Consider the following 26,935-nt stretch of genomic DNA (forward strand, 5'->3'; position numbering starts at 1 on the left):
CTGGATTTATATTGTTTGTTTGTTTGTTCTAAAGGTAGATTGTATGAGTATTGAGTTTAAGGTTAACAATGCAAACTTTGAGAACGCAGACAACAGTCTTCAGTAGTCAACATGCTCTGCTGTCCTGCAGAGGAAGAGGCTGCTTCTCAGGAGGGGACCGGAGGAAGCAATAGTAATCATTTCTAGAATCATCTTCTATAATCCCCACACACATTCAAGATCTATCTCCTTTAAACCACACAGATATTCAAGAAGTATCTTCTCAAAACCACACACACCTTTCAGGAATAATCTTCTACAAACCACACATGGGATATTTTCCTTGTTCGCAACAGCATCATGTTAATGTTGGATGATCTGCATACCACTGCAGTGCTATACTGTGTGTACTACTCTGCGTACTACTAGGTGGCACTAATATAATACTGTGGATCCTCAGCTCATCAGGTTAATTGTGTCACTGTGTATTCCTGGCCACCCCAGGGTGTCTGTTGCAGGGTTATGAAGACATCACTCTGTCTCTCACCTGTGGTTTCAAGCTCAATGGCACAGAAACCCAGGCCAAAAAAACTAAACTAACCAAAACCTGGAGTGAATTAATATGACTTTGTCTTCGGGAAATACTAGCAGATGGCACAATTATAATGAGCCCCCGATAGATAGATCATAGCATTGAGTCACCAGACCGGGTCTATTATTAATTACGGCAAAGTTCTTAGAGTTCTCGTTATTCGGCGGGTCATTACTTTATGACTTTGCATACAGCGGTGTGGCAGCCTGCATGCAGGCCTTCATATCAGCTGCTATATTCTTACACTCTCTTACCTTCTCTCTTTCTTTCTCTCTCTTATCTCGCTCTCCTCTCGCCCTCTCTCTCCCTCTCTCTCTCTCTCTCTCTCTCTCTGTCTCAGAGTTCTCTTGCTGACTCTCTCTCCATTTCTCTCTCTCTCACCAGCCACAGACACACACACACGCGCGTGTGTATGTGTAAGAAATATGTATGTATAATGATGTATAATTTATTTGTTATCATCATGTTATAGTTTGAATATATCATTGATTGAATATTGGCAGTGACAATGTGATCAATGCAATGGGGCTTTATGCTGGAGACTCTACAGTCTCTCTACAATCTCTCCACGTAGCCTGTACTCCCCCCTCTCCAACTGTAGACTGTGTAGAGGGAGCGGAGAGAGTGTCATTCATCAATTCAACCACAAAGGGTCACCTCCATTTGACTACGGTCTCATATTTGACAGATAAAGTAGGCGGAGACCATAACTTGTGAACAACCAATCAACATTGCTTTTCAATAAAAGAAAAAAAAAGTATTTCAACCAACCCGTAGACAACCACACACCTCAATTAAAACCGGGCACACTGCTGTGCTACAAGAAAGTTTGGTCTGTCTCAAAGTTTCTTTAACAAGTACCTACTCTCTTGGAGTTTAATTGTCGCTTGTTTATTTAGCCCTATTTACTGTGAATTACTTATTTGAAGACACGTGTTCTTTTTGACCCGAGTACAGAAGACGTCGATCGATTCGTACAGCCTCGGTCTGCGCGTTAACCGAGTTATACGCTATTTATTTAGTTAGTTAGTTGGTTAGTTTAGTTATAATCCTAGTTCCCCGGTTGAGATGGAGTGGCGAGAGCAGACGAGTGTCAGCTGCATGGACGCCTTCGAAGAGACTAAGCGGTGGATTGAGGTTTGAAACCATTTCCTTTTTTCTTGTGTTCTTTAAAAAAAAACTAGCTTGGTTCCACTACGGCACTACGGCGATGCCACCATGACACCTGTTCGTGCAGGCCCTATCTGTTATCGGTGTTAGGGAAAACTGTCCAAATAACCTGAGCTGTTATCATTCTCTGGGCCTTTACTGCGTAGACATTCAACCTTATCCTATAAGAAACACACTTGGCTCTTCTTTTGGACAAGTCGTAAAACACAAATGTTCTTCTAATCAGAGTTGAGCATCCCCTACATCTTTGCATATGTGGGATATTTAACTGTTACCGTGAAGTACAACTAACAAAGTAGGACACGCACTCTCACGGACAATTATTTTTCTTTCTTTATTCCATTTTAATTAATTGCATTGTGTCTTTCTGCGTCTTGGTCGGGTTATCTTGTACAGTGTTTGAATAACAGTCTGTCGGTCGTTTCTTGAGTGAAGCACAAACACTGAGTTTACATAATAGTTAATGTGTGCTGTGAACCTGAAACATAATTGTAAAACACAAGCATGTCGAAGCAGACCGTCCTAGGCTCAATGGAGCCATTGATGATGATGGTGCATGAGAAGATGGTTATGAGGGCTGTGTTTGTGTGTTTATTGGCTGAAGACCAACGTGTGTGCGCGCTGTGTCCCTGTCCTATGAATGTATTCATGAGTAATGCACCTTTCTTGATTTTTCATGGCCGGTTTAGATTACATTTTGTTACAGTTAAATATAGGCTAGAGAAGTCCTGTTTTTTATTTTTTATTTTTTTTAAATTTTAATCCATTTAAAACAGGGTCAGCCAAGTTTATAAACCCAGTGCTGCCACACAAACATATAATATCTAGTACTATTAGTACTAGATATTATATGTTTGTGTGGCAGCACACTATAGTCTGCAAGATGATCAATATCATTTTATAATGTTTACATTATTGTATATTTATTTGGGCTATAGGCTTTTCATATATTTTGTTGGCATTCTTGGAGCAAACCTCAGATAAATAGAAGGTGTGTGTGTGTGTGTGTGTGTGTGTGTGTGTGTGTGAGATTTTGTGGACTAGACTTGACAGAATATATATGTATGTGTGTGTTTTCCCTTCTCTAACATGTAGGCTGCCATTTTGCATCGCCATGGTTCCGCAGTAGCCCAAAACGGAAAATGGCTCTAGAGAGAACACGTTTAAAAAAAAAAAAAGGCTGTTAGGTCAAGCATTCTTGGTACAGTCATTGTGTAGGAGCGTTACTGTGCTTTCACACCAAACGCGACGGGGCGACACAACTCCATACAAAGTCAACGTAGAGACGCCTATCAGGTGACATTTGTTGCTAGAAAAACCTGTGGCAAGATTTGACTTGTGGCGCGGCATCAATGTCCTGTCACGGGTGAGTGCATTCATGAGGATTTGCAGCGCGACACTAACCTGACTCTCGCCAAATGAATTCATTCCGCCTAGCTCCACTCATCCATTTGGGATCACTCCATTTGAAGAGCTGCTTTAGAAGGCTGGGCCTTATCAAAAATCCTTGCATATGATTGGATAAACCACTTGTCCGTCATCTTTATTGACGTGCTACTTCAACCACTCACATCGAAACGAACCCGTGACGCTGATGAGCTGGTGAGAGTCAGGTTAGGAATAAGCTTCTTATAGGTTAAAATCAATCGCACAATTAAAGGACAATTCCGGTATTTTGAACATTGAGCCCCCTTTCTGGTTTGTCTAGGATGAAGTAGAGTGGTTGACACCGAAATTTGGACTATTGGTCCTGTCTCGGGTATTTGGCTCATTTAGAATCGCCCCTGCCTGCTTCAAAATGGCTGTATATGGGCATTCACAAACCTGTCCTTAAAACAACCCTAAACGTTTGTTTTAAGAAATGTGCAACTCACAAAGTGGTTAGTAGTGTTCTAGTAACTGAGCACGTTGAAGAGGTACTTTCTAGATGGAAACATGACGTGCCTGGAACCAAACCAAGTCGTGCCACGCTAAGTCGTGGCAAGTTGTGCTGGTACTGTCGGAGGAAAAGGGGCAATAGAGAAACCTGAGATCTGAGAACTTTCTTCATATATATATTTTTTACTGCAAGTTTAGTGCAAAAAAGTTCACCCTCTGGTGAATAACATTTTTTTTTAATATATGCAGAGTTTTGTAAACATAGAAGAAATTAAAGTAAAACTGAGGTAGACTCAACATCTGTAACATCTGAACATCAACATCTACAACAACATCTCAACTATAATATAATAGTTAGGGTTAGTATATTATAGAAAAGTACATATAAAAGTATATTTTCACTCAAGGTTTTGTGCTAGTAACACCAGCTGGTTGACCTCTGGTTTTAAAGCTGCCCTGGTGCATGTAACAATATTACCCCCATTACTAAAAAAATATTTCTGAGGGGGTACTGGTGGCTGGGATGTACAAGTACTTTTTTGACAGCTGAGACAATCTGTGGAAGTTGTGTTCATGGAGCCTCTACCAGTTCAGGGGTTCAGACTTCCAGCTCAGTCTCCACTTTTTGTTCATCAGTGAGAGGCAAGGCATCTTCTTGACTCTGCTTTTTGAAGAAACTCCCCAATGACTTGCGTTGCTTCTTCACGCCCAGTGGTAGAGGTGGTCCAGTGGCAGCCGCAGCTCCTCCTTCTGCACCTTGCTCTGCTGCTCCCTCAGAAGCCCTTGCCTCTGACTGGCCTTGGTCTTCATTCACTACCTCAGACACTGCTCTCATTTTAATGGCCCCTACCTTCTCTGGTCTGATGTATTGGACTTTAAACCTGGGGTCCATAAAGGTAGCCATGTAAAGGAGATCACCTGTCAGGGCCAGCATATTTCTCCTCAAGCTAGGTCAATATTTTCGTCTTCATCTCTTTTGTGAGCTGAGTGTCCCCCTCATTCACTTAAAGCAAATTGGGGCGGAACAGGTGGAGCACAGGCTTCACATAAGAGACTGATGCATATGATTCACCAGAAAGGGAGTCTGTGTACTCCAGGAGAGGAGTTAAGGCCGCATTCATTGACTCAAGGACATCAATGTCCTGCCACGTTGGGATCAGGTGCCTACTGTTTTTGTCAGAAGACAGTACTTCAGTGATGCACTTTTGTTGCTCTAGGACCCTTGCCACCATCTTTTGTCTTGAGCCCCACCTGGTTAGTGACTCTGTGACCGGCTGGTGTGTGGGAAGACGGAGACGTTGCTTTGTTTTGGAGAGCGCACTATTTTTCTTCCATGAGTAAGAAAAGGCAGAGACCACTTTCTTGCAAACACCTACAGCCCTGTCCACTCTTTTATCCTTTGTGTGTAAAGCTGCTTTCATGGATAATAATAATAATAACGATCATTATTATTTTTTTTTTAACCAATATTTTTGTTGATTTTCAACATGACAAGGTGCCGTAAGCATTTAGAGAATTAAGGTACAGGCATGTACCAAAATGACACATTTTACATGGTAATAAAAACATCAACTAACCATTAAAAGACAGCACACAAACAAATAATTTAACATAAGATAAGAAACGAAGAAAAAACAAACAAGACAAAACAAAAACACATATATGCTTCTCACTAGGTACTAGTATACTAGTTTTCACACACCCTCTCCATTAAGTGTCATCCCATTGACTCCATGTTCAAGGAAGAAAAAGAATGGATTCCATATCTCTTCAAATTTCCTATATTTACCTCACAATATAAGTCATTTTTTCCATAGACATGTTCATTGCCATTTCTTTTAACCAGCTACCTACACTAGGTGCTTTAATGTTCTTCCAATGCAGGGCAATTAGATGTTTTGCTTGTAACAGACATGTCTATGAAAGTATATTCCCTTCTTCTTAGTGAGATGTCCAGAGGATACAAGTGTAATGCAAATGATTTTGCAGATAATGGTAAGCTGATATTTAAAATGTTATTGATCATATCATTAACCTCTTTCCAGAATGTCATTATGTGTTCACATTCCCAAATACAGTGATACAGAGTGCCTTTAAATTTGTTGCATTTCACACGTGTCAGGAATGTTATCGTTGTATTTATGTTGTATGGCTGGAGTAACATATGTTCGCATTAACCATTTATATTGTAATAATTTAAGTCTAACATTCACTGTCTGGGTTTGGGCCTCCTTAGATGCCTCCATCCAATCATTCACTTCTATATCTTCTTTTAGATCCTTGCTCCAAGCTTATAGGTTTTTATATGAAGATTCTTGTGAGCCTGTGACTATAATGCCATAAAAGGATGAAATTAAACCCCTGTTACAACTACCTTTTATAATTTCATTCTCTAAGATGGATAGAGAGGGTATATTTAAGGAGTTCTGTTGAGAGCTAGACATGAAATGTCTTATTTGTAAATATTTAAGTGTTTTCTAGGAATGTCAAAAGTGCACTATTTCCTCAAAGGACATGAGTTGATTGGAGGAGTATAAATCTGCAATGGTCTTTATCCCTTTGTCTGCCCATATTCTAAATCCTGCATCAAGCCGTCCTGGTTTAAAGTTTGAGTTTCCCCAAATGGGGGTAAAACATGACAAATTATTGTGAATTCCTAAATACCTCATGACTTCATGCCAAACATTTACCATATTCAGTATTATTGGATTACAAGTTTTCCTAAGATCTTTGAGTTCAGATGAATAAAGATAAAGGCTTAAGGACATGTCAGGGGTGACTGGAGGATTCCATGTCAACCTAAGATGGGATAATTTGGGAAGAAAAATAGAACATGATGGTTCTAAGTTGAGTAGCCCAATAATACCACTGCATGTTAGGGCACTTGAGTCATCCTCTATCATATGGCAAGTATAGGAGTGATAGGCGGAGTCTAGGGCGTCTGTTATTCCAGATGAAGTTAGTGAATAACTTATTCATTTTTGGAAAAAAGGTGTTGGGAGTGGCAGAGGAATATTCTGAAATAGGTATTAGAGTTTAGGCAACATTCATTTTCAAAATGTTTATACGTCCATTCAAGGATATAGGTAAAAATGACCATCTTACATCCCAAATATGTAAAGCTTTCAGTTAAGTGAAAATTTGTACTATAATTAGGCTGTTGAATATGTTCCTCGAGCAGCATTAGCATGCTTTTTGAGTTATCTTGTTTCTCAAACCTACTGATGATTTCTAACAAAGTGGGAATAGAATTACTAAGGTGTTTTAAAAAAAGGACATCATCTGCGAACAAGGCAATTTTATGTTCTATGTGGCCAACAGTAATACCAATTATGCCCATATGCTCTCTAACTGCTATTGCAAAGGGTTCTATGGCAATTGCAAAAAGAGGGGAGAGAGGTAACCCCTGTTGACATTCCCTGGAGATGATAAAGGGCTTGGACACCATATGGTTAGTCAAAACTTCAGCTACTAAGTTAATACAAAGAATCTTAACCCACTTAGAGAAACGCTCTCCAAACCCAAATCAAACTATTTTTCTGTCTATGTTAAGGAGGATTATTGGAGGCATGTTTTCGTATTTTCTATTAGTTTTCCCTGGTTTTGGTAGTAATGTGATTAAGGCTCCTCTCAATGATTCAGGCAGGAGACCCTCTTGGAATGTTTCCAACAGCATATCTAGAAGGGGGGCTATTGGTTTACCTTTTAAATTTCTTATAAATATATTTTGGAAGGCCATCTGTTCCTGGCGTTTTCCCTGCAGTCATTGCATCAATAGCTGCTGATATTTCTTGCATCGATAGTTATTTTTCAAGATCAATCTGATCTTCCTCTGAGAAAAATTAAGCTTGTCTAAAAACGGTGATTGGAGCTCCTGATTGGGAGGACATTCTGAACTATACAGCTTTTCATAATAAGCTCTAAATGCGTCATTAATCTTAACTGGATCAACAATATTTCCTAACAGGCTTTCAATTGTGATAATGGCTCGCTACCGTTACCGTATAACATGTAACACATTGTCAACAGGAGAATACCGGTAGCTTACTACCACAGTACATGGAGTAAGGGCTCAATCACATATGAACCTATTTTATAATCATTTGGGGGATAAGGGGCCAACTTCACACAGATTTGCTACCTTTGATACAATCGCTACAAGTGTCGACTCCACTTGGTTCAATAGGGACTTGACTCGTTTGAGCTGTGGACTCGACTCGGACTTGACTCGTTTGAGCAGTGGACTCGACTCAGGGAAAAAGACGGGCATATTTGACAGTGTAAAAAGATTATTATTGGTTCAAAAGGTTAAATTATGTTTTCAATTTATAATATATGCAAATCATTTTGACGCCCTAGCTCAAATACTTGTAAACAAATCTTTCAGGTTCATTAGGGGATGAGGGTTGGTTGAGGTGGTTGGGAAGATGAATAGCAGGAGAGGATGGGAGTGTCATGGTATGCTCGTTAAGTGGATGGCTGCATTCTGTGTTTGATGGGTCCTTCTCTATAAACATGCAGCATGCATTCCTGAGGGGCCTAATTGCTGAGAAGAATGGCAGCCCTGGCCTCAGTTATGAAGCTGTTAACAACTCTTCTTAAAGTCCTCATTAAGCTGCAGCCCTGTATGTGCTCACAAATGCATCTTTCAATCAAGGCTTTTGTTTTCTTGTTCTGTTGTTTTTCTTTGAGTATTGATGGTGTGTTCATGTATTCGGGGCTTTACAGCTTGAGGTGAATCCTAATGTGACCCCAATATGTGGATTTGTATGATACAACTTTTTTTTTTACCCATCAAAAACAGGATAGCACTTGGTCAACTGTATTGTTTTCAGAGAAACTAAGATGACACTACTTAATTAAGACAGGAGATTTGTCTGTGTATTTTCTGGAGAGTAATGTTGCTGTATTTAAGGCAAATGTATTTATCTGCAATGTTTGGTACGTTAATGTTTTTACATTGTATAAATATATAACAGGAAATATCCTGTTATGTATTTTAACACTTATGTATTGGATTACCCAGGCAAACCTTAGGTGGCCTTCTGACACTGAAATTATTGATTGGTTGATGTTCATTTATTAATTTGTGTACTCAGAAAGTGACCAGGAAGTCGTTTGGAAGTAGCAACTTCCGCGCTGCTCTGGAAAATGGAGTCCTACTCTGCGAGTAAGTACTGTACAGTACTACATAACACACCACTACACACTAGGGCAGTGCCGCCCACCCTAAGAAGATCACGGTTGACTGATCTGCATGTTATCTCTAGATCAGCAGTTGTCAAAGTACCCGCTGGGGGTAACTGGATTGATGTAGGGCAGTGGTTCTCAAACTTCTTCTACTAGTGTCCACCCTCTAAAATATTATTTCAGCTGATTACCCCCTTCACCAGCACAAAACATTTTTGGGAGAAAACATAATAAAATGAACATAACTAATGTATGTTTTCTATTTGGTAGGGTAAACATGAACATTAAAAGGGTGCAGATACTCACAATTTAGTGAGAAACATGGGCCTGTGTATCATGCAAATGTTGGCTTATTTCTCCCCTCAGAAGAAGCACAATGCCAGGGGAGGGTCAGAGGTCAGATGTAGAGGTGAATCCCATTAAAATATGTGCTTCCTGAAACCGACAACATGTTGGTGTCCCTGGATGCGCTTTCTTTCTCATGGATTCTCGTTTTCAGATGTACGTTTAACCACTTTCCATCCACATTTTCTCAATTTTCTGTTTAGCTTTCAGAATTGAAACTTGCTCAGGATTAAATACATTTTTGGAGTTTTATTTACATATTCTACCCCCTGCAGTACTTCAAAGTACCCCTAAGGGTATGCATACCCCAATTGGAGAACCACTGCTCTAGGGGGTACTCAAAATAAATCTGATTAACCTTCCCTGTGGCTGAAGTCTCAGTACCAAAAATATATGTACGCTGCAGATTGTAACACACCTCTTTTACTTATCCATGAGGTTGAAACTCACTCACTGAAAGATCCACACACCTTGCTTTTGATCATTGATCAACCAACATTTATTAATATTTTAAAAATCAAAATCCTGGAAGATATTTGGTACGACAATCACCACTGTATAACTTTTAATGTAATGCCTATGACACAAGCAAAATAATTAAATTGTAACAAACGACCACTGATCATAGCAATGTATGTTCACATGCAAAGGATAAACAAAATTCCTGTCATACATTGCTCTTCATCGCCTTATGAAGAATAAACTTGCATTGCTCCTGAACATTAGTTATTCTGTCTTGTATTTATGTTATGTATGTACATGCGTGTTCGCTTTTTGTTTATGCAGCAGAATTAAGAACAAAAACATGTCGGAGCGCTGTCGTGATGCTGGGGGTACTCTGTGAGGATGTGTGTCAGAGGGGGTACATGACGGGTTGATTCTGTTAATCTGGCACAGTGTACTTGGTGCAGCCTAAATATCAGTACTGTGAGGAGGAAGTCTGTGGGTTTCAGAGTCGGTTACTGCAGAGCCACAATGTGAAGCGGGTCGCACACCAGATGAGCCACGGAGCACTCCGTAGAGCAGTGTCGCGTAGTATAACACACGGCAATAGATTTTACATTAGGTTCTGTTTTTAATATAATGGGTAGCAATGGATTATGCTGTGATACATTCCAAGGTGCCAGTTTTGATGTGTTCACACTCTAGCCTGTTTAACCCACAAAAGTTTAGTTTGGTGAAAAATATTTTGCAAATATTTTATTCCTAATCATTGTTAACTCTAACGCAGTATTATTACGTCACTGAAACAAGTTATTTCTCTTAATGTTTTCAGTTTAATGAACAAGTTGAAACCTGGCATTATCAAGAGGCTGAACAGGCTTTCAACCCCGATCGCCGGACTGGTGAGATTTTGTTTTGTGTGTGGAGGAAGTAGCGGAAATGCACACTGTCGTTTCCTTTCATTTCCTGTTCGAGATGTCAAGCGATGGGCTGTCAGTATGAAAGTACTACCACCGCTCTGTCTCCCGTGTTGTCTCTCTCTCTGTCTCTGTCTCTGTCTCTCTCTCTCTGTGTGTGTGTGTGTGTGTGTCTGCCTTGTACATTAACTAATGTTCAGTCAGCTTTAGTATTTTTTTTTTTCTCATTGTACAGGGTGGAAAGTGGAGCAAATAATGGTGTTTAAAAATCAACCTTTTACCTTCCTCTCCAGGACAATGTGAATGTGTTCCTGAAGGCGTGCTCTAAGCTGGGTCTGAACGAGTCTCAGCTCTTCCACCCTGGAGACCTCCAGGACCTTTCCACCAGGGTCACCCTCAGGTGACCCCACCCTGTTCTATTTTTGTACAGCCCTTAAAGTCGTAATGTGTAAGATTGAGCCCCTCCAAGTTGGTAGGTGGGAGACAAATAGCAATGTTCTTTTCACTTCAACTGGCTGTGCAACTGAGTGAGGCGAACTAGTGTAGCTCGGCTGGCTGGTCGGTGTGAGTGGTAGGGGTTTTGGGAGTGTTGATGGTGCAAATATACCAAACAAAGTTATGGACATTTTATTTTCAGAACATATTTGTTTTGATGTGATTTAGTTGATAACATTATTTAAATCACTATCGATCAGTCTTGACTACAGATAAGTCCAGGTTAGGTAATGCTACGAGGGAGTTGAAATGTTACACATTACTGCTTTTACCACGTCTCAAAGGGCTTCACAGGCCTCTCATTACAAGACACCCCCTCATCCTTAAGGCCCCATGTCAATGATGAGCTCCAAAAACCATGGTCACCGTTGCATTTCATTCCTTATGGGACGAGTGTCGGAGCTCAAGCCAGCATCGCGTTGTCCTGGCAGCTTAGATGACCCAAGATCCTCGGCTCAGCGGCAAGATGGGAGGACCCTCTTTTGCCGTTGCCTCGAGTTTGAATATATTCAACTTTCAAGCTAACCTTCCAGAGATACCTTGCGCTAACCAGTCTCGCGAGAGCACAATTTGAATTTGCTCAGCAAGTCACTCCCCTCTCCCAGCACATTAACCAATTACATCGGTGTATCTGATATAGGCGGGCCAAAAGTGTTGCTGTTTTACCGATCGGTTACGGCAAGTCTTATCTATTGTTTAGCTCCGTTGGTCTGGATACATCACCCCTTGTATTCTTCTGATTGGTCGTAGTGTTATCCAATTGCGTGCAGTGATATTTTCAAATGCATGCTTGGGGCTGCCCCTTGAGTGGGGCCATTTGCATTACTCGTTGCCAGACCCTACAGCGTTCTGGATTTCCAGGCTATGAAGAAATAGTAATTAATACATGAATTTATTGATTGAATTATTTATAGCTATACCACTATACTGCATGACTGCTATATAAAACACAAACAGATAAACGTTTGATGTTTGATCTACCTGACAATCAGCTGCTGGCAGTGAAGAATCAGCCCAACCTAGTGACTTAAGTCTAACTGTGCGTTCACACCAAAAGACACACTTTTCGCCTGCATCTTTTGCCCGCCAACAGTGCTTTATGCCAATTTATTCTCATCAACCATGGCTGAGATAACCACCATTGCATGTCTGTACCTGTTGTGGAAGAGGGAGAGACGTCGGAATGCCCGTCGTTTACGGGTTAATAATATAATCCGGAGGCGTACACCGCTTTGTGCCGTGTTTATATTATATATAGATATATATAGATAGAGATATAGATATAGAGCTCCGGGAGTCGCAAACGGCAACAATCACTTTCTCCTCCAAGCTGCGGTTCAATGCGGAGTGCAGGGAACGGTTGGCCCAGCCAGTTGAACGGTGATTGGCTGTTTTACGTTACTTTACCCACAGGGAGTGAACGCTGATTGACTGTCTCACGCGAATGCCGCGGAAAAGTTGAAATATTTCAACTTCAGCAAATTTGTGCTGCAAATCCTCGTGAACGCGCTTGCCCGTGACAGGGAAAAATGTCGCGTTTTCAATCAAGTCAATCAAATCTTGTCGCAGGTTTGTGCCACAACAAATTTCGCCCGATTCGCGTCCCTACATTGACTTTGTATTGAAATGTGACGCGCCATCGCGTTTGGTGTGAACACACAGTAATGGCCAACGCCCACTAGCACTGGTCTAGTTTGGTCACAAGACAAAGGTTTGCAGATGCTTGTGTGTACATACAGTTTGACACACTGTACAACGTACCACATGACTCTTTTGAAGGTTAAGCTTGATGCGTGATGTTGTACCGGTGTACTCACTGCAGACTCGGTAACGCTGGATAACCGGGACACTCTCGGCCATCGGAAGACCTTGTTGCGTCTGAAAGCAGACCTCACAGCAGGAGGCAGCAGACCAGGATGCTAGGAAAGGCCATTGCCTTTCATGCATTCTATCCCCTAATTGGGATATGTGAATGTTTCAAACTGCGTTTTATTTAAACGCTGTGAGCATGACATGTGGCTAAAGTTTTACCACAATATCATCATTGATCTTGTTTTTATTTCTTCTGTTTTCAGGAGCGAAGAAAGCAATAGGCGACTTAAGAACGTGAGTGTTTTCGTAGTCTGTGTGATGTGATCGAGTCTCGGCCTAAGCTTTTGACAGTTGGCAGCCTGTTCTGAGATGTACCAACGTTATCCACTTGGAGGCAGTGTTGAGTTTGTGTTGTGAAAACTACTATATCTAAATATCTCCATAAGGATTAATCTAGGGGGTCCTAGTGAAGTATAGGGCCAGTAATCCTGACTTCATTTCCTGCCGAAAGAAAGGCAAGGGTCAATGAGAATTAAACCAAAAAACCCCAGGGTCGAGATTAGACCCATATTTTAAGTTTTAAAAATGATTACCTATTGTGGTGGAATGAATAAATGTGCTTACAGGGATGATATTCATAGCTCTATGTGTACAGTAGGAAGGATGGGGATTGGCTCCCTGTGAAAGGTTGTGTGTTTAAACCTCAATAAAATAGACCTTTATTTAAAAGAGCAGATGGGCATTTTGCAGACATTCTCTCCTGACCTGTCGCATTTGGAGGCCAATTTCCTCCAAATGCAGGTCAGCAGGAGAGAATGTCTGCAATATGCCCATCTGCTTGTTTAAATTTAGCTGAAAAAGTAGTACGTAACTTAGAAACGTGCTGAATTATGAAATTGTTAATGGTAAATGTTTTTTTTTTTTTGTGTGTTAAAATAAATAATCCATTCCATGAATGAGTGTACATATTGTTCTCCCAGGTTCTGATCACCGTGTACTGGCTGGGTCGCCGGGCCCAGCTTGAGCCCTTCTACTGCGGCCCACAGCTCAACTTCAAGGCCTTCGAGGGCCTGCTGGGCCTGACGCTGTCTAAGGTACAGTAGGCTGGGGCCCTGACGCTGTCTAAGGTACAGTAGGCTGGGGCCCTGACGCTGTCTAAGGTACAGTAGGCTGGGGCCCTGACCTAATCGGACTAGCCTAACTGTTCTCCTGTTCTCTGGCCAGATGTCGACGTTTCCCATGTCTACAAATACATTCTGTGTTTTCAGTATTTATTCCATCAGTGTAATAAGACCAATGTAGCAATGACCATGCTTACGCTCCTCACCTAAGAGGCTTTTACTGGGCACCTCCAGACACAAGGACGCAGGACGCAGGGCGGCGGTTTTGAAAGCCGGTTTATTGTAGACTTTGATGGACACATGAGGCGGTTATTCATGCGGCCCTGCACGAGATCTCCTTGAGGGAGTGTGTGTGTGTGTGTGTGGTGATGGCTGGTTTAAAGGTCCCATGACATGCCACCAGGTGTGAGTGTGATTAGCCGTTACAAGCCGTTACTGGCTCTTCTGACATCACATGTGGGCCTGTCCACCTAGATGGTGACCTAGGTGTGAAGGTTAGATGAGCAACGTTTGCTACAGTCCACTGGGTAGGCTGGTAGACTGATCTATCCAGTGTAGGGCTGCAGCTATCGAATCTTATTCCATTGATTAATCGAGTAATCAGATTTTTAAAAAAAATTGCGTTATTAAACAACCAAAACAAATAATGCATAACGGAAATGACGTGGCTGTAAAAATAACAAAAAAGCAATTGGCTTTTATTTCTCAAAAAACAGAGGTATTTATTCCAACTCCAACACTTGGCTCCAAAACTAAGCCCATTTATTGCAACTTACCCATTTAGTGCTTTTAAGTGCCAGTGCCAACAATTAAATAACAATACAGTAATGTCAACTTACTGTGAAATATGTATAACATGTAAAACTATGAATACAAACTTAGGGCTTCTTCAAATGTCCTTGTGTGCTATTATTTTAACTGTCGTGTACTGTACTGTCTTCTGCTTTATCTTTGCTCAGTTGAAAAATGAAAAAAAGAAGAAATCAAACACTTTGTTTTCAATAACTTATCCTTAATAATTTTACATGTACTATGGAAACAGTAGTTGCTGACTTATTTTCTTAACTATAAACAGTCCTATTAGTTTCTCCCTCTCCTCTTAGTCACATCTTCATGTTACATCAGTATCCTGATGTACCACGAATGTATACCTACCGATTGCGCAATACCCGCAATCCCACGCTGAAATTGTAGAGGTACGTTTAAGCCAGCGGTCCATTTTTGCATTAGCCTGCCTACTGAAAGCCTACTCAGCACATGGGTCGTGTACAACTTTTGAGAGAGCGAGAAGGAGCAAGCGCGAATGGGTTCTGTGTGCCTGCACATGTGTGTGTGTTTGTCGACAGATCAAAGATTGTTCAAAGGACATGCACCACCGAAATCGGAAGATGGTTCGTCAAGTGAAGTCAATAGACCTGAATTCACACCTTTGCGTTCTTATAAATTTATCAGACAACAAAGTGAAATTTGCACCTGGCGATGTTTGGTGAACTAGCGTTCACAACTTGATGCTTTCGGCTCAGATGTTGAATCATCGAGGTCGTGCTGTTGTGGTACGCAGGTTCTAATTTGTAGTAGTCACATTGCACCTTGTTGTCTTGACATTCTCTGCCATTTATGGACTGTTTCTTGGCGCTCCGCCATCGCGCCAACTGAATTCTGAATGTAGTGGTGTGCTTCCTCAAAAACGGTCCGTGTGGAACAATGATCCCTGCGCTGAGCAGGTCGCAAAATGCGAGAGATAGGAATTTAACGAAGCTTCGAGGCAGAGTTTTTGCCTCAAGCCTTTTTTGTAATCGAGTAACTCGAGTAATCGTTTCAACCCTAGTCCAGTGTACATCTAGGTGGACACGCCCACTTGTGATGTCAGAAGAGCCAGATGTCAAAACGGCTTGTAACGGCTAATCACACTCACACCTGGTGGCATGTCTTGGGACCTCCTTGGCACATTGATTAGTCAAAGCACAACTGGTGAGCAGCTGCACCAAGCCACAGAGTCCAATCAGTCTGACTCTGTTAATAAAATGATGACCAGATATGTCTGTCTCCTCCTTAAAGTGCTTTGTTAAAACCTAAGTCCCACGTGTTTCCTCCTCCTGTGCAGGCCCTAGAGGAGGGCAGCGGCCTGTGCCCCAGAGACGGGGGCTACGGCGACCCGGAAAAGGAGAACCTGTATCAAGTCAGGCCTGCTTACCTCAGGGATGACTCGGTGGAGAGTGGGAATTATCTGGACCACCACAGCACCCACCAAAGAAGTGAAGGTGAACACCTTCTCCTAAACTTATTTTCTGTTGGCTGAACCCGCTAGAGTGCTAATCATGTAGCCAATACACTTTATAGCGAGCACATTTACATTTAGGGCATTTAGCAGACGCTTTTATCCAAAGCGACTTGCAATAAGTACATTTGTCGTAAGAAGTGAAACAATATATCACCGTCGGTACAGTAAAGATGTTCATAGAACCAAGTGCAAGTACTAACAATCGCCAGGCTAACTCCATTCCCCATATACAGCAGTGATAGCTAACTACTGCAGATGCTGCACAACTAAGTACATGCTACACATCATGCATGCTAACACAATACATGCTACACAATTAAGTACAATTAATGAATATAACCTGTGTTAAGTGCGTTCATCAAGTGCCAGGACGTACAACAGACAATAGTGCAACAGACAAATAAGGGACTGAATGGCTATGTAGAGTCTAGGTGAACTCTGAACAGGTGGGTTTTTAGTCGTTTGCGGAAGTTGGTGAGCGACTCTGCGGTCCTGACATCAGCAGGGAGCTCGTTCCACCACTGTGGTCCCAAGATAGAGAAGAGTTGTGATTTAGCTGATCGACCTTTGGTTGCTCTTAGTGATGGCGGTACCAGACGTCCAGCTGAGGTAGTTGAGTGGAGGGATCGAGCTGGGGTGTGTGGTTTGACCAAGGCTTGGAGGTAGGCAGGGGCAGTTCCATCGACTGCCTTGTATGCCAGTACCATCATCTTGAATCTGATGCGGGCTAATACAGGGAGCCAGTGGAGGTGGCGGAAGAGGGGAGTCACATGGGAGAATTTAGGTAGGAATGCCGGCCAGCCACAACTACACAAAATTTAATTAAATGATGTACTCATAACCACTATAGAGAATAAATGCACTACTTTTTTTTTCAGAAGTATAGCCCTCGTTTTTAGCCAAATATTTACAAAGAATCCTACCAAGGACATACAAAACCACCCTCAAATAATCCAGTTCAACGATTTCTTTAATACTATCTCAGTCAACCATTTGTATAATACTGACCCGCTCAGAAGAACATCCCTGGCCATCAAGCAGACCCCACTGTGACCCAGCAACTCCGGCGCCTGGACAAGCAGTTTAAGAGTACAGCAAAGAGACAAGAAACCAGAAAAATTAAACATTACAAGTAAATCTAAGAGCGAGGTGCTCTCGGCAAAGCATCTGACACAACATTTCTAGAGCCTTTTATGTGACGGCTGTCCAAACAGTAAGGCTGCAGGAACAAAACCCATCTCATCAATCTACGGTTTGGGCAATGTAGAGACTGCAAAAAGGTGATAGGATTGTGATCTGTATAAACCACCAAAGGGATGCTACAGCGGCAGTGGATATGCATCAGGCTTGGTAACTCCGTTTACCTTCCGATAGTCTGTACAAAACCGAGGACTCTTATCAGACTTATCCACCAACAAGCGAAGCAAGGGAATGCCCAACTAGACGAAAAGGGCTCTGCAATACCATTCTCAAGCATGTACTTTATTTCTGACTCCATCAACTTACGTTTTTCCACAGACACCCGATAAAAACGCTGGCGGATAGGCTGTGCATCACCTACAACAATGTCATGTTCAATCAAATGCGTTTGGCTCGGTGTATCACCAAACAGCCCATGATAGCTGGCAATTAGTGTAGACAACTCAGCACGCCTCTCAACTGACAGCTGACAAAACAAAGTGTCTAGGTTATGCAGCGTCTTAACCGGCCTCGCAGCAACCATGGAAACCCCTCTTCCCAGTCCTGGTTCAACTCAACGCAATACCCACGCAACAGAGACTTCAAAGTCTGGTGAAATCTTTCCAGGGCCCCTTGACTCCGAGCATGATATGCGGAAGCCTGGTTATGTTTAACCCTTAACTGCTTTAGCACTTGAGCAAACAACCGAGAAGAAGAAATTTGAGCCCTGATCACTCTGAATTATTTTGGTATGCCGAAAATGGAGATGAACTGCGTGAGCGCCTTAACCACCGACTTATCAGTAATGCTACGCAATGGATAGGCAGCCGGGTACCTTGTACTTCGACACATGACGGTCAGTAAGTATTTACTACCTGATTTAGAACAAGGTAGAGGGCCCACACAGTCTACAATCAGATGCTCAAATGGTTGTGCAATAGCTGGAATAGGGTACAGTGGAGCTGGCTTAATTCCCTGATTTGGTTTCCCAGTTAGCTGACATGTAGAACATGTTCTGATGTAGCTGGACACATTCCTCTTCACACAAGGCCAGAAGAAGTAACGCAAGATATATGCGTATGTTTTACGCACTCCCAAATGCCCACAGTGATCATGGGCGGCCTTCAGAACCTCAGTGCGAAATTTAGAAGGGACAACAACCTGCAACACTGGATCACCAAGAAAATTGTCACCATGTGGCATCCACTTCCTCACCAACAATCCATCCTGCACAAAATAACCATTAGCAGCGCTCCTTCCATCTGCAACAGTGACAACCCGTCATACAGTGATGTCAAAGAAGAATCTGTTCTGCCATGAGGTCACTGCGGGAAACAGACAAAAGAGGATCAGGAAAGGACACTGGGAATGTCCCCTTGTCACCCTTTTCAATCTGGTCAAGGCCCCGTTCAGCATGGCACATGGCCCGTGTTACTGCACAAGCTGTAAACACCTCAGGAAACCCTCGAGCACTTTCATCCAGCTCTCCTGTAACCAAGGGTGAAGAAGTCACAATTGGCGGTGGTGTTTGTGTGCTTCCACCTTTAATGAATGCATGCCATGCTCGCTCCCGCGGCCGGGACACAATTCTTATAGGGGGTAACTACATTCACCGGCTTCCTCCATCTTCTGCGCCACCTTTTTAAATAAATCGCTGTTTCTCGTTTTCCGACGGCGATAACAACAACACGACTATCGTCTTCTACTTCCGGCTCACAGCCCCGGGATCTCGAGCATGCGCAGAACGCAATTCAATGCATAATCCAATTCGACTCCGTACATGCACGCTTAACTGGACTATGGATCGCATTATCTAGGGGTCTTAATTCGACTGAGTAACCCAATTCGATTGAGTATAGCTCGACTAAGCTGTATACATGCATCTTAGTAATCCAATCATAGTTGGACTAAGCCAAAGTCTTTTCACTCTTTCTTGAGTGTCATGTAAACGCACTGAATGAGTGGACTTTAAACCAATGGAAATCTGTACTTTGGTCTGATGAGTCCAAATTAGAAGATTTTCCCACATAATTCCATATGTCTTTCTTCATAGTTTTGATGTCTTCAATATTAATCTGCAATGTTGAAAATATTAATAAAAAACATTGAATGAGAAGGTGTGTCCAAACTTTTGACTGGTACTATATAACTATATATATATATTACTACATATATATATTACTACATATCCTGTGTTGCCCAGTTACGTCGACCAGATTTTGTTTACCTCATAACTCCTGGTGTGGTCAGAACACATAGAAATTTGCTGAAGTCTGCACATGCCGTTGCTTTGGTTAGCATGCGCAAGTGAGAGCTGTGACTCACGTTCCACACAGGGGTGGTAGATTATTGTGGTAGAGGGAGACTGAGCTGTAAAAGCGCTCCTTTTTAAAAGGCTCTCACTTCCAGAATCCCATCCTGCACTGGTTAATATCTTCAATCCTCGTTTTTTGTTTTTTTGGAGGTTTTCTTTCCTTTCTTGTTGACGGTAATCCTCCCAGGTCTTACTCTTGTTGATCTTTACCTTCACCATGTTGAGAGCATTGAGCCTGTAGACTCCTACTTACAGGGATGATGGGCCGTAGCCCTATTATTTTGTTGCATTTCCACGACCACGAGCCATAGGAGGATCAATTTTGCCAAAGCAGGAAAGAAGGTTTGGTCTCGAGGCTCTGCACTCTCTACATTGTGGTTGGTCATGCCGTCCACTCACATTTTGACTTGCCACAATTTGTGTCCTGTTAATGTTTTGGTCTGTGTGTGAATGTTGCATTCCAAAAAGAGTCCTGTGGTCAAAGTCTAACAAAATATATATTTTTCATGTATTTGCTACAAACCTTCCCCACTTTAATTACATTTAATTTAACCAGGACTTTGATATATACAACCGCTTCATATGTGGATCTGTGCTCTGCTTTGGATTGTCAGTGGTTTGTTGATACTCTCGTCTCTCGGTGTCCAGGCTGTTGCAGTGACGTGGAGGCTGACCAGGTGTTTAGTATGTCTGCCCACAAGGGCTCAGCCCAGCAGCAGGAGAGGGGATGTGTCCCACCAGTAGAGAGAGCCTACCCCCCACCTGGGGACAGGGGTTACGTCCCCCCAGTGCTCCTTCGCAGGAAGAAGGGACGTGAGGAGAACCAAGGCTTACTCACCAGGTATGGACTATTAACTACACACACCAGGTAGTAGTGTGTTCACGCCTAGGTAGGTAGGTACACGCCTGCCATGAGGGAGAACACACCATGACTGTTTGTACAGCTTTTGTTTCTTTGAGGTTTTGCCAAACAAACTGGGGAACTTCACGCATACGTTGACTGGCAGAAACAAATTAACTATTTATTCAGACTCTTAACTATACATGACTCCACAACGACGCAACTGCGTGTATGTGGGTGGGTGAATCTGAGGCATAAAAGATTGATATGTCAAAACACTAGTTATTTTTTCACAATCACAAACTGATCACCTTTTTAAATAAATCGCCGTTTCTCGTTATGCCTTATCCGACGGTGACAACAACACGACTATCGTCTCCTTCTACTTCCTGCTCACGGCCCTGGGAAAAGCATGCGCAGAAGCATGCGTGTCCATGCACAGAACGCAATTCAACGCATAATCCAATTCGACTCCGTACATGCACGCTTAGCTTGACTATGAATCGCATTATCTAGGGGTCTTAATTAGACTATGAGTAACCCAATTCAATTCGAGTCGACTCGACTAAGGTGTATACATGCATTTTAGTAATCCAATAATAGTTGGACTAAGCCAATAAGTCGACTTTCTTGAGTGTCATGTAAACGCACTGATTGTCCAGCCTATAATGCTGTGTGGCTAAAATGCTATTTGCCTACTTAGACATACTGTATTTAAATACTTATGGACTATATAATAATGGATAGATGGGACAGTTTTTTCATATGTTCAGTCTGAATCAGTACTCATGTACTAGATTATTATTTTTGTCCGCAGTTTAACCTGTATTATATAATTTTCATGTTAAGTAATTTCATCCTCTATTTAAAAAAACTTAAAATTACACCAGAGCTCCACTGACCATGGTGTTTTTTTTACATTTGTTTCTTTACCGGCACGATTACTTAAAATGTCACTGCAAAGACGCAATAGATGAAAATTATCGCCGGACACTGGATTGACGAAATTCGTGTTATTCCACCTGTGCGAACAATAATCTGCTTTGATGCGTGTACAAGTTCTCATCTGGGAAGTCTCCACGTTTGGTTCTTCCATTCAGCTGATCTGCTGTAACTGCTCCTAACACCCAAGAGAGACCATGCCCACTTCTAACACGCCGAGCTGCAATTATTGTGAAGAATCGCTGTGTGGAACACACCGTGGCCTAACCCCAACTACCAACTACCAAACGAAAAACTCAATGCTTTTGGCTGGTGACGACAGCGGCAACAAGCTGCTCTTTGTTGGGCTTCCCTAATGGATATGAGCCGACAAATGCGACCAACGCGTTGGAGACCATTGTGTTGCCTCCCCCACCCCTTCAGCAGCAATCACGCAGTCGTGGAGCAGCTCTTTCTGAGGTGGCCCTGCGAGGACGTGCAAGAGGACTCCTCTGAGGATGAGCACGACGCAGACCCCTTGTTGGACGACCTGTACACCCGACGGCTGCACCAGCACCTGCACCAGACCTCAGCCAGACGTGACCATGATCACTTCCTGCCGCGGCTCTGGACGCCGGAGGAGGAGACGCGAGTGAAGCGGATCCTCAGGGGGTCTGAGAAAAGACCCTGGTACCGCAGGATGCTCGCGGGGATGCTGATTGGCCAGGGGGCCGTCCGCCTCGGAGAGGATGTGGACTCTGCTGTTGCGGTTTGTGGCTTATAGAGCCGCTTGCCAGTTCGTTTTGAGATATGTGGGGAAGGTATTTAGCTCATCAATTTAAAACATTATTCAAAATTTTGTTGGCTTTAAGTTTTGTTTGGGATTGACGATTGCATTTGTCTGACAGAGCTTAAGTTTTTCTTTCTTTCTCTATTGTTCTCTTCGCACAAATTAAGTCACGTCTAAGGTGTTTTTTTATGCAAATCCAGCTGTAATTCAAGTGAAAATCCATTCAAAGAAAATTTGACAATTTGTAAATTGACCAAAGACATGCATGAAGAAGACAAGAAATTGTTTTTCCCCACACATTAACTAAGGATGCTAACCTGCTCTTTAATGCAAGAATATGGACGTGCAGACCTTTACCAGGTGGTTTGAGGTTTGATCCTCATTTGTGCTTCTTGGTAACAATGCTGTACAGTGAAGCGAAGTCATGGCCTAATGATGCTAAAAATGCAAATAAATATAAGTTAACTAACCAAATAAAACTCCCTTTTTCTTCATCAGGCATGCATCGTTCTGACCTCTTTTCCCTGGTTAATGCTTCTCCAGACCTTTTCTTTGGCACCTAATATATAATTTGTGCCTGTAGTCTAAATGGTGGTGACCCAATGGTGTGTTTTTCGAGGTGTGATACCATTTGTAGAAAAAACAAAGTGCTATCTTTAAAAAAAAAAAAAAGGATTTTAAAAAGCACCATCATCCACAAAACCTGGGGCAAACGGCTGTCTAGTCTCCCAACACCAATATAAATTGTCAAACCTCTATCTGCTTTCTACAGTGTTCCTTTCTCTCTAGGCTCCTACGCCTCACCTGTCAAAAAAGGACATCTCTTCACTTATGGGTTAAGCACCTCTATCACAACAAGCTGAAGATAGCAAGAGTTCATCTTCGCCTAAAACAGAATAAGCTTTCTTGTTGTGCTACTGATGTCATACCTCCGCTGAAACATTTCATGACTGTCAAACCTAATTTATCTCCAGTGAGATAGTAGAGAGAGTCATGCGGCAATAACCAATGAAAGCTTTCATTTAGTGATTTGGTCTGGAGCTTTGCATTTTACTGCGGTGTTGAAGAGGAACAGTGTCTCAGGCAATAAAGGCTGTAAAGTTATGGATTGTATGTGGCTTTATTATCCCAATGTTTTGCACATTTAAACCACAAACCCTTGACTGACTAAATGTCAACCAGTGTACATTTTCGATGCCACAACTTTTAAATGTTTTACACCTATCCATTTGGGCAAAAAATATCTTCATCAAAACATTTTTAGATATGTTTTTATTACGTAATCAGTTTGTGAAAACATTGTGTACTCAGATAAAATGTTCTTTATTAATCTCAGAGAGGAAATGTTTTGTCACAGAAAGAACCGGAGGGTAATAGAAAGGAATAGAAAGTCTGATCTTTATCCTGATCCTCCAGAGTCTCTCAGATTCAGCTCCGTCCAGGTCGACCTCCTCAGGTCAACCCTGGCTGGATTTGGTAAGTTTTGGTTTTTGATTATTTCCCGTTTGACAAACGCAGCAGAGATCAGTCGGCTTCATTCAGCGCTGGCTTGACTTGCTTTTACAAACTGAGGCTAACCTTCCTGCAAGATGTGGATATCAGTTGTGTATATTTCCAAAAGATTAAGATATTTACGTCCATTTTGTAAGTCTCTTCTTTGCTTGCTTGGCTGAAGCTTGGCACAGTAAAAGTTGCATGATCATATTTTTTTCTTTTCTTCAACATCGATTGTGTGACGGCTAAAATGAAGCCTGTCCCCAATGTAGAACCTATCTGCTAAGAGATTTGTCTTATTAAAATACCACTGGACTGACAGTTACACTCAGCAATTGAAATGTTTTTTTTAAGCTGTGGTCTAAAAATGTTTCTACATCATAATGACTAACATATCCCAAACGTCTCACCAGAGCTGCAGACATGAGTGGCTTGATGTCTTCTGCTTTTTAAAGCGACCTCTGTCATGCTCAGGAATTCGGTGGCATGGATGTAGAGCTTGCTATGTGTGGGGTTAGGTGTTTACGTCACTAATAATTGGATATGATGGCAATAAATTCTACTTTCACTTTGCTATTTTGCTTCTACAATGCATCAGCCTTAGTGACCTCATGGATCACAGGCTTTTGTGAAAATGTGAGTACATAGAATGCTGGTTTGCGAAGCTTCAACATGATTTGCCTGCCATGTAATTTAATGCTCTATAGGTGATGCTATCTGGCAAGATTTGCACACCCCTCCCTTTTGTTGTTTACAATATGTCTTATGAGTAATGTCACATTATACTGCTTTTTAGTTTGCTGGCATGTTACGTTTTTCAACATTGAATGAATGTTGACATTTTAATAGATTTGATTCTCAGTTTAAAATGTAATTACTTTAAGGGTTAAAAAAAAAATTAAATTAACTTCAGATCTTGGTGTTCATAGTATACCAATGTGATAGACTATACTACCTAACCTCTTTCTCATTGTTTTACCTCACATATAGCTCTTATAACCATATTTTAAATGGCAGCAAACTTGCTTTAGTATTGTGTACAGCACCCATCTTGAACCTTTATTCCCCCTGCCCTCCGTCACGTCCCTCCCTCAGGAGCAAATCCACGAGCGACATCCCCATGGAGTCCCCGGGCTGCGAGGAGGATGGGAAGAACTCAGGCGGTCCAGACGTCATCAGGCCAAGTCGCCCTCCATACGGAGCCAGGTCCAAGGAGAACGAGGAAAAATGGCAGGAGGTGCGGCCGCTTTCATTCCAACCTTTACCGTTTTTAGTCATGTAAAATGTAATGTAAAAGTCATGTCATGTTAAAACAACTTAACATTGAGGCTGAAGGAAAGGCATACAATGAGGAGTTGGTGTAGTGACTGAGTGCAGCGTAGCTTTAGGACAAGTTATACATTTGTTATTGTTCGTGGTGCTGGAACAGTTACTGTCGGTATATTTCACGGTGCATCCTGAATGAGTAGTATACCGACCCGTTTTGATCATCGGACACTACTCGATGGGCAGTATATCGGTGTGTGTACTTGTTAAATGTTGTGAAATTGAGACATCATTTAACACTAGAACCGCCTTGGGGTCTCATCTGACCAGAAAACAAGGTGAAAATCCATATGCTGTAAACATGACCCCTGCTGTAGCTGCAAGGCCGCAGTTTACTGTTTCTCCAGCAAGTGTCGCCAAGGTGCAGGTTTACTTTAAGACTAATAATGAAATCTAAAGCAGACTAAGATTGATTGCAAATGCACTCAGACCAAAATTACATTTGTTATTATGAAGTATGTTTTATAGAATACTCCCAGACTTGCAAGAATCACCCTTTCCAGACTTTAGGTCTAACTGCTGGTATAATAGCCTACATGTTTATATAAACGTACAGTATGTATATAATGTATTTTATATTTTGATATTAGACTGCTGCCTTATAGCCTACATTAATTATAAAGCCTGGTTATCTCATCATTGGCATATATGTAGGCTACTAATAAAGCAAGGTTACATATTATCAAAAAGCGTTGGCAATACTTTTTTTTTATTGGTAAGCAAAAATGTTTTACGCTGATTTCTATGCAACTAAGCATTATGCCCAATACCTAATTTATAGGTATTAAAAACTATTTTGATTAGATGTTAAGCAGGATAACCCGTCTTAATTTCAAGTTGTAAACGTGTAATCTGAGTTTAATCATACTTATATTCATATTTAATCATACTTAAATATACGTACGTATGTTACTAGGATATGAACAGTGAAGAGAAATAATTAGTAATCTTTAAAAAAAAAAAGTAATCTTTAATTTTTTTTCAAAAGCTGCCAAGAGTCGATCACAGGTGATAATGAAAAAATTCAGCACAGCAGAAGTTGTATATTGCAGTGGGAGAGCTGCCATCTTGTTAAATGTATTAATAAATACCGTTAAAATAGTCAAATGGATAAAAAAAAAAGAATTGACTAGTTATAACGGAAGCATCACAAAAACTTAAATGATGGCAAAAAAGTAACCATGATCACACAAATCAAAATATTTAGTAGATTGTGTCCAGAACAATGGTCATATTTTCCCTGCTCTTCCTGATGCACCACTGATGCGCTCAGACAGGTCAGCGGAGAAGTGGCTCTACTGGTTGCACTTCAGGAAGTTTCCACGTGTTTCTAATGTTGGATTCCTCTTTATATACACGGTGATGTATTGCTTTTTATGTTTCTTTTGATTGTGTTTAAAGGATTTGACAAAGTGGAAGAACAGACGTAGGAGCACCAATTCTGACCTCCACAGGAAGGTCGAGGAACGAAAACATGAGGTCAACGAGACGACCAGCGGGACTAGGGCGACCGGTGGACAGAATAAAACGGCAAACGGGTACCCAAGTGACGTCTGAAACAAACTAAATTAGAAATGTATAGTTATATAGTTATGTAAAAAAGGTCTTAAGACAGTCTTTTTAGCAAAGCTTTTGGTCCCCCTTAGATGTTTGTTTTTAAAACCTTTTATTTTTCCTTTTTCCTTAAACTGCTCATCTTTTGTTTTTAACTTGTAGCACTTTGAGATCTATGATGAAAAGTGCATTATAAATAAAATGTATTATTATTATTATTATTATTATTATCTAAGCACTTCTAGGAAGTATAATTTACTAGTAGTAGTAAAGTACGAGTGGGATATTCAAC

The 26,935-nt window shown here is 41.6% G+C and overlaps 1 protein-coding gene across 3 annotated transcripts in view; it reads left to right on the forward strand.

The window, feature by feature from the left end:
- Nucleotides 1-1,378: 1,378 nt before the first annotated feature.
- The window catches only part of LOC311356667 (LIM domain only protein 7-like), a 43,060-nt gene continuing 17,503 nt past the window's right edge, over nt 1,379-26,935 (forward strand). For all 3 annotated transcript variants that reach the window (XM_084476477.1, XM_084476479.1, XM_084476478.1), the window contains exons 1-11: nt 1,379-1,708; nt 8,719-8,789; nt 10,431-10,500; nt 10,809-10,915; nt 13,086-13,116; nt 13,803-13,916; nt 16,048-16,204; nt 20,366-20,558; nt 23,686-23,745; nt 24,859-25,000; nt 26,491-26,627. In XM_084476477.1, coding sequence (XP_084332603.1) covers nt 1,640-1,708; nt 8,719-8,789; nt 10,431-10,500; nt 10,809-10,915; nt 13,086-13,116; nt 13,803-13,916; nt 16,048-16,204; nt 20,366-20,558; nt 23,686-23,745; nt 24,859-25,000; nt 26,491-26,627 — 1,151 coding nt within the window. In that variant the 5' untranslated portion in view covers nt 1,379-1,639. The remainder of the gene's footprint in view (nt 1,709-8,718; nt 8,790-10,430; nt 10,501-10,808; nt 10,916-13,085; nt 13,117-13,802; nt 13,917-16,047; nt 16,205-20,365; nt 20,559-23,685; nt 23,746-24,858; nt 25,001-26,490; nt 26,628-26,935) is intronic.

This window comes from Micromesistius poutassou, assembly GCF_964030765.1.
Source record: "Micromesistius poutassou genome assembly, chromosome: 12".
Lineage (NCBI taxonomy): Eukaryota > Metazoa > Chordata > Actinopteri > Gadiformes > Gadidae > Micromesistius > Micromesistius poutassou.